At 43.3% G+C, this 9,851-nt stretch overlaps 2 protein-coding genes and 1 long non-coding RNA gene across 3 annotated transcripts; 2 read left to right on the top strand and 1 right to left on the bottom strand.

Moving 5' to 3' along the window:
* Positions 1-221: 221 nt before the first annotated feature.
* LOC106640641 (uncharacterized) lies at positions 222-1,592 on the top strand. The gene is made up of 3 exons (XM_014354733.2): positions 222-370; positions 682-1,092; positions 1,167-1,592. The coding sequence occupies exons 1-3, from the start codon at positions 293-295 to the stop codon at positions 1,590-1,592; spliced, it is 915 nt and encodes a 304-aa protein (XP_014210219.2). The 5' UTR covers positions 222-292.
* Positions 1,593-3,656: 2,064 nt separating this feature from the next.
* On the top strand, positions 3,657-9,844 carry LOC106640682 (ADP-ribosylarginine hydrolase CG2909). The gene is made up of 10 exons (XM_014354791.3): positions 3,657-3,880; positions 4,966-5,232; positions 6,003-6,266; positions 6,825-6,994; positions 7,083-7,154; positions 8,624-8,910; positions 8,988-9,149; positions 9,236-9,346; positions 9,473-9,657; positions 9,737-9,844. The coding sequence occupies exons 1-9, from the start codon at positions 3,851-3,853 to the stop codon at positions 9,655-9,657; spliced, it is 1,548 nt and encodes a 515-aa protein (XP_014210277.1). The 5' UTR covers positions 3,657-3,850; the 3' UTR covers positions 9,737-9,844.
* Positions 6,623-7,741, bottom strand: LOC149374992 (uncharacterized). Its single transcript, XR_016292942.1, has 2 exons — positions 7,584-7,741; positions 6,623-7,499 (listed from the first exon to the last, which is right to left on the bottom strand). It is a non-coding gene; the product is annotated as an uncharacterized LOC149374992 (long non-coding RNA).
* Positions 9,845-9,851: the final 7 nt, after the last annotated feature.

Genomic DNA, 9,851 nt, shown 5'->3' with positions numbered 1-9,851 from the left:
AGCTCTTAAATTTTATTACATAGACAATAGATAGAGCGATAATACTCACAGTACAGTTGGAAAAAGGCGCAATAAAATGATTTTTGTTTCTGTTGTTTAACGTGAGCTTTGAAAAAAATCGGTAACATCACGACTTCGTGACTCTATTTTCCCCATTCTAGGATTATTGGTTGAGTTGAACGTATATTTTACGATCAGGAAAAAACAAACCGTGAAAATATGTGCATATTATCGTCACACGTAGAGAAACTCAGTTGACTTTGAAAATTTTTTCAAGTAAAACGTCAAAGCTATGCCTTCGAGATCACTCGTCACTTTTGTCATACTCAGCTTTAGCTGTGTCCCATTGGACATTAGCCTCCTATGCATCGTAAGTTCAACAAGTAAAATTTAATTAGTATAAATTAAAAACCGCTAACTTTTCACACGTACTATATTCACTTAGTAATTGAATGTAATCTGGGTCACTGCGAATCAAACAACAGTCATGGTTCTGTTTGAATAAAAAAATCGTAATGTATACCTACTGCTTTATTTATTGGATTTTCTTGCAGTGCCACTAGAATACATGAAAAATCTTCATACCTGTCAAATGAGCAGAAAAACTTTTCCCTCGAGCACTTGTAACTTCAATAGTGTAGCAATAAAAAAAAAAAAAAAAAAAAAAAAAAATTCCCACAGTTTCCATACACCAGCATCTTCGAGTCAATCACGGTAGAAGCCACCCCCACCTCACCTCAAGAAGGCATGGCAGTCAAAAGTCTGTTCGACGAACTGAAGCAGCACACGGAAAACGCGTACAACGAGGCGCGTGACAACTGGAAGAGACTGAAGCTCGACCTCCTGAGGGGAATATCCATCGGCGAGACGAGCCACGCGATAGCCAAAAACAAAACGTTGAAGCTTATCAGGAGGGTCGAAAGGGCTTACCGGAAAATCATGAACGGAACCGATGAAAATTATTACACCTTTGCTGGGCTCTACGCCGAATTGACGAACGAAATTCGGCACTTTGGTAATCGCGGAGCCAAGACTTACCTAAAATTGCGGGAGCTGCTCTACTACGTCAAACAAAACGTCGCTGTTATGAAGGTAAGCTCCGCATTTTCAAGAAATACTATACATTGGTCCTTACGCAGAATTTTTTACTCTACCCCGCGATGCAGGGGAGAAACATGTACACCGAACTAAACCAGCTGGAGACCCAGTGGCAGCCGATGAAGTCGAGGTGGGACGATTTCACGATCCTCTTGATCAGAGGCATCGATCGATCGGACAATCCAACTGCCCACATCGCGGTGAAGGAGTTACTGTCCCAAGTAAGGGCTGCTTTCGATTCGATAGTTTTCAGGCGTTACAATAACTACGAAGATTTCGATCGGGCGTACGGTGAACTGAAGAAAATCTGGGATGACGTGAAAAAACACCTTAACATAGAGGAAATCACTATCTCCTTGGAAGCGTTTGGCTCGTTCGTGCAAAGGTACAGGGAATACGTGGATAACTCTCAACAACTCGTTTCATCGACTCGTGATGCCTATGCGAGGAAAAACTTGTTAGACGCGGCGAATGCCATTCTCCGCGTTATTTAACCCAATGGTGAATAAAACAATTTTCACCAAACCATCAATTTCGACAAAGATTCCAGATACGTATAACAAATAACTTTAATGATCCCCGCATCCTCTGTATCGGTAAACTCGGGCGTACCGATACTTTTCTATACTCAGGAAAAAAAAAAAAAAAAAAAAAAAAAAAAAAGGTTTCATATCGGGAGGGGAAAAAAAGTGTTGAAAACAAAAACAAAAAAGATCACCTCTGCTAGCTGCCAAAAGCAATATCAAAGCCCCCTGGTCCGGTTGCGCACTTTTTCTCCCTTCGATCCGCAGCGCGTGCTATATATCCTCTCCACTTTGGCTCCAAACGCTTCCTAAATCAACACAAACGCGCGCACACGTATACGCCTACGATGTAGGGTTGAAAGATCACATACATCCGATCGGTGATAAACAAAAGGCGTCCCTATATGCACCACCCGAGCAAAACTGGGTACACCAACCACGAATTCCCGAATTCAAGTATACCACCGTGTAAGTATGGTAAGGTCTTACAAATGAGCGTCCGCGGCAGTGGCCAGCCACTTGACTGCCGGTGGCCGATCGGCTCGACAGGTATAACCGCTCGCTTTCGCAGGAGGTGGAGAAGGAAGGCTCGCTGGCATTCAGATGTATACATGTGTATATAGGTGTACATATAATGTACGGAGAAAGAGGTGACGGCCTATAGGTGCACACATGGGGCCCCGTTCGGTCTCGTGTGTAGCACACTTACGAAATCGACTCGCGAGCCACCGTGGTCGCATTATAAGCAGCCCATTGGGGGCTCGATGTGGGTACGTGCCATGGTATATATAGTATATAGGAGGGGCTATAGAAAGACAGAGAGAGAGAGACGAGCGTGCGTGTGGGTATACGTCTAGATACGCGCGATTGAGGTCGTGCACCGGCTATATGTGTACTTTACGCTGCCTGTACTGTATACTACCGATCGTAAAAATAAAAGAAGAAAACAGAGACAAGCGGACGTACGATCGATCGGCTCTTTTTTCTCCCTCTCTCGCTGGTGTGCACGACCTTATGTATGTTTTGAGCACTTGTCGTTCTGTAGGGGCTTGCAACATACTTATATGTCCTTAGCATTGCGATAATCATTATATACTTGTGTGCAAACGTATACTAATCACGGTACCGATTCGTGAGGCGAAACAAACATGTACCTTTTTTTTACCGATCTACCACCTGTTGAAATAATTTTTTTAACGCTAAATATTATCCCAAAGTGGTATCACGATACTTAGTCAACGATGACTATAAGGTTACAAGTGTTGAACGACTTACCGAACTACCGATCGGTATGTAGGTTTTGTTTACCGAGTCATGTTATCTTTTTATTTATTTTTTTTTTTTAAGGCAATCGAATTATAAGAACAGGATTGTGTCAATGGCACCAATACCGATCTCAAAGAGTTGGGACAGTCTCGTGTACAGTTTTAATCACTTGAAATCCTCGATGTAAGGAATGGTCGAGATTTTTCGTACGAGAGGTCGCTCGAGATCAGTACATTGTTTGTCAGGCTGCAATCAATACGTTTCGCTCGGACGGTAACCTCCGTACTTTCGATGTATTATCGACGATTAATAATGAGTTATCTCAGGTCAACTGTATAAATTATTTGACTTTGCAAAACTATATCGTCTGCGATTCAAACGATTTATCAGCGGTTTCAATCATTTTGTTATAAAAACCGTGCGAATACCTGGAACTTTATTAACAATGAAACTCTTTAATAGAAATAATATCAATGTAATAACTAGAGACGAAATCGGTAAAACGGAGACGTCGAAATCGGTATGGTTAAAAATGTTTGCTTCTCTTGGTCGGGTAGCGCAAGTCGCAACTTCTCGGAGGAATAATCAATACGAGTTATTTTTAAACCGAATTTCATATACTTCCGATCTGAGATGAAAGAGAGAGATAGAGATGGGGGAAAAAAGGGAGATATCCCAAGCATGCGCAAAAGCAAGGTAACGAGTTGGACGAGCGCACGAGCGAAAATTCAATCGCCATCTCTCACCGACGACGACGCGGGGAGAGCGAATAATCTTTGTCGGAGATAAGGGCTCGGTTTGTCTTGGATCGCGCGCCGATCTTCCCGGAAATGAGCGTCGAAGGCGCGACGAGTGCATTCATTGACGCAAAGGGCTGCAATCAGTGAGTCGCGTCCTACATCTTACATGTGAGTGGGCTCGAAGAAGAGCTGGCTGGTGCTGATCGGCGTTTGGGATTCGTCATGTCGATATTCGCCTGTTGCTTCCGAAGAGTAAGTCCTTGAGTTACTTTTTTTTTTTCTACATCTCAGTGTCTTTGGTACTACACATTATTTAACAGCTCCCAACTTCGGGTTCATGGAGTCGATGTTCATTGTTTTTCCTTTTCTTTCTTTTTTTTTCTTTTTTTCATTCGAGCGATCGTCGATAAAACACCAAAAACCCGAGTTTTTGAGTTAAAACCCAGGCGTGGTGATTCGCACGGCTTTCAAAGGGAGATCGGGAACAAAAGTCGATTTTCAAGGATGCGCACGTGCGTACGGGACAAAAGGTCTCTTGCTCGCGGGAGCTTCACCCCTATCGTCGAGCTGGCAAAATCGTCCGTGAATGCGAAAAGGCCGGCCTTTTGCACACGTCCACCCAATACCCACACGTTATACATGTGTCAAAAGAATATCGAGATACACGCCAAAGGAGAGCGCATGCATGTATAGGTGAGCGAGGGTGAGCGGATAAATTTTCCACTACTTAGCGGATATTTCATGCCCGAGTGTCAAAGGCGCGCTAACGCCGGCCTTGCTCCGATCGCGTTATTAATAGAGAGGAGGAAAGGTGTTGCAGATACGGGGTGTGGATGGGGGAGAAAAAAAATATGTACATACATGTATAAAAATATTGGGTCAACCACGAGCGAGGGAGATACGATGAAAGGGCGTGTGTTACATTATTTTGAATATCCACCGCGGCTACGCGAGATGTAAGCCAATCGATGAGACGATTACGGTAGTGGGTGATCGAGATAAATAAACTGTACGCGCCGCTGTGTCAGGGACGATCGAGTATCAGTAAATTCAATCGGTTGCTTTGACGTGGGAGGGGGTGTACCATTGTTTTAGTCTTTTGTCAATATAATTTTCGGCAAACGTTTCCACATGGAGTTTATGATTCATATAACAAAGGGAAAAAAAAAAAAACAATCTCGACCAGCCAATAATAGCACGTATAAACCCGAGTTAATGTCACTCTTGCGCAACTATTGAAATCCGAACGATAAACCGAAGGAAAAAAAAAGCTCGAGAGTGAGCCGATGAACTAAGAAAAAAAGAAAAAAAGAAAAAAAAAAAACTTTTCCCATTAGCACAACAGACAGAGGGACGAGAGCATGAACGTGCTGCACGAGCCGCCCGAGATTTCGTGGGAGAATACCTTGGGTGCGCCAACGGGCGTGCCCTTCGACGACGAGACCAAGGAGCTGCTGCGTGCCTGCTTGGGCGCCAAAATGCCCAGCCCCGCCACCCTCACCGAGATCATCAAGCGCAGCGAGAACTTTCCCGTCCCCTTTCCCGTTGGTAACGCTCGCAGCTTCGCCCTGCGCGATCGGGGCGTCGGCATGGACACCCTCGAGGCAAGTGCTTTTACCATCCACTCATCGAATCCATCATCGGTTCTATAGATGAGTAACATACGATGTTTATTGGCAAAATGGGGCCAACAGCGTCAATTGCAAAAACCAATCGTCTTCCTGATAGCAAAATTCGATGTTTGGATGAAATAAAGAGTGTTGAGAGTAAAACACGTACAAAACGAATGTGCTTTTGTTCAAGAAATTGTATCTTTTGTAGTCAGTTGCAATCGCGATGGCTGTACCCTTTTTACTCACCTGAGTTTGTGAACATTTACCATCAATCATTGGTTTTTCGCTTACTCGAATTCATACATACATACAAGTACATATACGTAAGCGCACGCAGATATATATATTTATGATATATGTATACCCATGAACCGATACACGTATCGTTGACCGCAAGCGAACGATACAGTACCTATACTACCCGCATATACATATATGTGTATGTACACGGCGTAATTGACAATTGGTGCGAAGTCAAGTGTGAATTTGCACGTGGGGTAATACTTACATATATGTATATATTGGGATGGTGCAGGATTTTCATCGATTTCATTTCCCTATAATGCGTATACGCGAACACTGCAATTGTTTCGTGTATGACTATTTAGTTAAAAGTACTGCATAAGGTGTATATGTATATCATATACCCAACAAGGCAGTGTCTAATATAATCATGTGTAGAGATAAAAATCGATACTGTGTAGATATTGTATGAACCAGGGCATATAGTTGACACGTAACGTAGTCTCGATTTGTCACAGTTCAACGCAAACTCGGTTTACCCCCTGATCCACGAGGCCACGCTGCCCTTGATCGCCAATTGGCTCAAGTACAAGCGCATCCACGGCAGTTCGGTCGAGCGAGGGCTGTACAAGGACATGGGACTCGTGAGGTTCGTCCAGCGTCTCCTCGACAAGCGAGCCCTGCAGTTTTACGGGGCCGATGATCGCTTCTTTCTCGTTAGCGGCAAATCCGGCTCCGGTGGGTGGGAACATGTTGGCACCGAGCGCGAGAAGGAGCCACTGGTGAGTCGGGCATGGGTCTGGGGAGTTGAATACTTACAGTACACGTACCTCACGGGGTTTTCAGCTATATGCGGAAAAAGTCAATCACTCGCTCGTACTTTGTTACAGTTGGTATTGATAAATTATTAACTTTCTTTTTTTCTTTTTTTTTTTTTCAAGTTAAAGGAAGGAAAAGTTTTTTCGTTACAACACTGTCTTAAATGTATATTACAAATTAAATTGTTCAATCAGTTATCATTACTTTTAGCACTTTTCATTGAAAATTTCTTTCCAAGTCATTAATTAATGTTTCGTTACTTTTAATTGCAATTTACATTACAGTTTTGACATTTAAATTAACATTGTTGTATTGGTAAAACAAGACAATGTGGATTTTTATTTAAACAACGTCGATAAAGCTAGAATTACTTTAATTATAATTTCGAATCCCAAATCAGGATGTGTAATAGCATCAATAAAACATAAATTGACAAAAAAATTGGCCATTACTTAGTTTAACTCGGCGACAAACCGAAAAAGGTTTTATTGACCGTTGCAAATGTTTGGTGATCGTCGCAGGTCTTGGCATCGTGTCTGTCCTACGACGAAATCAAACTGTCGGCCACGATTATAATCACATCCCACACGGAGTTCATAAATGACGGTTCGAGGGAAAACAAGGGTGTTGTCACTGACGATCCCGACTCGATACAGCCACGTGGTGTCATTATGGGCGTCGTCGGGACGAGGTAGGTATTCCCAATTGACTGTGCTCTCATGAACTTTCTTTTTTTTTTTTCTTTTTTTTTTATTGAAACTAATTAATCCCCGTTTCAGATTCGAGAAGCCACGCGTCATGGAGTACCAGGACATACTCATCTCGCACATGCAAAACAACGCCGACAATGGGTAAGCTCACCGAAAATTTCCATTCGACTTTCCATACCGAATATATGGGCTGTGCACGTTGTGGATGACGAAATCTTTACACGCACGCACACATACACATACACACATACACACATACATTGAAATTTCACTGTTGCGCCAGATGATCGTTGGCCCGAGTAAACGAGTAGGCGCCAAAACAATCCTCCCTCATGACGAGGAAAAACTCGGACCATTCCTTGACGGTCTCCGCCAGGGCCCTGTCAATGGGGCTGAGTTTCTTTTCCCCACCTGCGTTCCAGGATCGACTCGAGGGCCCTGGGGCTTCGTCCGACTTGCGTTTCCGGCCACCTCGGCGGGCTTGCTCTGAGAAAACAAAATTAGACCGGTTATAATTTGTCCGACGGGCTCGGGGAGGAAAAAGAAAAAAAAGTTTGGCGATAGACATACCTTTGTAACTTTTCATCTTGGGAAAATAAGGTGACAATAGACGCTCCTGTGAAAAGCAAGTGAGGGCCTCGGAGAGCTGGCAGAAACTGTCCGAGAGATTACCCCTTTTACGGCGAGAGGCACGTTTTCATGTTTAGTAGTTGAAGGGAAAATTAGAAAGTTCGATGACGTAGGTAAGTATACGAGCCGGGGCTGCGGAGTAGGCTTGAGACCCCCTTGAGAATTGCTTTAATGGGAGTAACGAAGGGAAACTCATTAAGTAAGAAAGTAGTGAGTCGATCTCGCCGAGTTACTCATTGATGTGGTGAAATTCTTTCACTTCGTTGTACTCAACGATTTGTCGTGTAACAAGACATTAACTTTTTACTGATTATATCCTCCACTGTTGGAGTAATCTCGATAGGGCTCCAATAAGCCTACTATAAGCTATTTTACATTTGGGCACAGTAAATATTATCTAAATCGAAAAAAAGTCATTGGTTTTTTCGAATAAGTACAATTGTATTTGAATTAATGAAAAAAAAAAAAAAAAAAAAATACATTTAGGATTATTTTAACAAATACCGATAAAATATTAATTTCGTGGCTTTGAAATAATGTTTATGCTGCACTTAAAGTACAATTTTATGAATAACATAGTTTGAAGCCATATAATTATTTGAAGTATTTAAAATAATTAAGTGAAATGTATAAGTGTATTACATTGAACTGTTTTTAATGATTTAATCACCTGCAAATATATTGAGATAGTCTATATTTTTAGGTATATCCCTATTACTTTGGATGAATCATTTATATGAAAAACCAATGTTTTGGATAATTTATTTGATAAATAAAAATACATGTTTTTTCAAATTATTTATTATTTAATTACGTTTGAAACGAATTTTTTTTTTTTTTAATTTTGTAGTTAATGGAAATATTTAATATTGAGATGAAACAGAAGTGTGTGTGAATTGCTGTACAAAAGTACGAATGAAAAACAGAGAAGAAAAAAAATTATAATTAACCATAGAGTAACGGAAAAAAAAAAAAAATAGCTACGGACCAGCGGAGGAAGGCGCGAGCGAGGAAAAGCGCGGTCTTCGTTGCGTGTGGGCGCGCTTCTACGGGGAAGAGTACCATCCTGTATACGACGAGGCCATGCAGCGAGCAAAGTCCAAGGACAACAGGCGCTACGTACCACTGACCGGACAGATAATATTCGACGCCGAGAACTACATGAAGAGAATCTTGATGTCCGTCGAGATGATACTGCTCGACGCCAACACGCGAGCCGAGAAGCAAAACACCACGGCCTTCCTCCACGTGGTTGGATTTGGACTGGGTCGGTTTTTTTATACGTTGCTGGTGAAAAAATAAAAAGAAAAACAAAAATTTACACATGTTTTTCCCGCCTACCAGGGATCTGGAAGATCATCTACGACCAGGAAATTTACTTTCTGAAAACCTTCGAGATAGCCCTACGTAAGATGAACAAAAAACTGAGGTACGTGTCGGACATCATGTTTTCGTACTTTCGCCAGCAAAAGTGCGGCGGCGCCGGCAACGGGGATTACCTCGGAGGTGAGAGCCCGCATAAATGTACACACCCATTTTTTGCACGACCTCCTCTATACCTCTCCGTGGCACTTGTTGCCTCCAATTTGCAGACATCAGGATACACTTTGCTCTGCGCGAGCCCCAAACGAAGCTGTTTCGCTCCAGCGACGCCAATAAACTCCTTGTCGTCACTTACGCAGCCGATGGGAACTCCTACCCTGGTACGTACCACTCGCGTGTGTTTTACCGTAATTTCATACAGCCACATCCTCCCAACTAACCACAAGGGGATGACGGAATGAAAACGAGAAAAGTATACCATGCGTGTATGGTTCGTTGGCCAACAGGTAACGAGTTCTGGGGCAACTACTTGACCGCGAGCGCCGATCCCGCGGCCGCGTGCAGCTCCCAGATAGCCGAGCTGCACAACCCACGTATCAATCCACGAGCTTGCGGTGCCAGCTTGCACGTGGCGTCCCCGGAGCACGGGCTCGTGCACATAGGCGACTACGCCAAGCTTCACCTCACGTAGGTCAGTCCAATCGACAATACTTTGCCCACGCGCGCTTGTGCCCCCCTGTATATTCAAGCCCTCCCCCACGTTGCAACAGGGTCGAATAAGCCCTGTGGGCACGGATGAGCAATCACAGGTGGGAGCGAGACGGCCCTCGCGCTCACCACGCAGCCAACGCAGCCGCAGCGCGGACATTGACTGTCTCAAAAAGT

The sequence above is a fragment of the Copidosoma floridanum genome, unplaced genomic scaffold, assembly GCF_036245765.1.
Source record: "Copidosoma floridanum isolate Cflo_tuat_1 unplaced genomic scaffold, Cflo_Japanese_pri ptg000013l, whole genome shotgun sequence".
In the NCBI taxonomy this organism is placed as follows: Eukaryota; Metazoa; Arthropoda; class Insecta; order Hymenoptera; family Encyrtidae; genus Copidosoma; species Copidosoma floridanum.
This window is presented reverse-complemented; position numbering and strand designations above follow the sequence as displayed.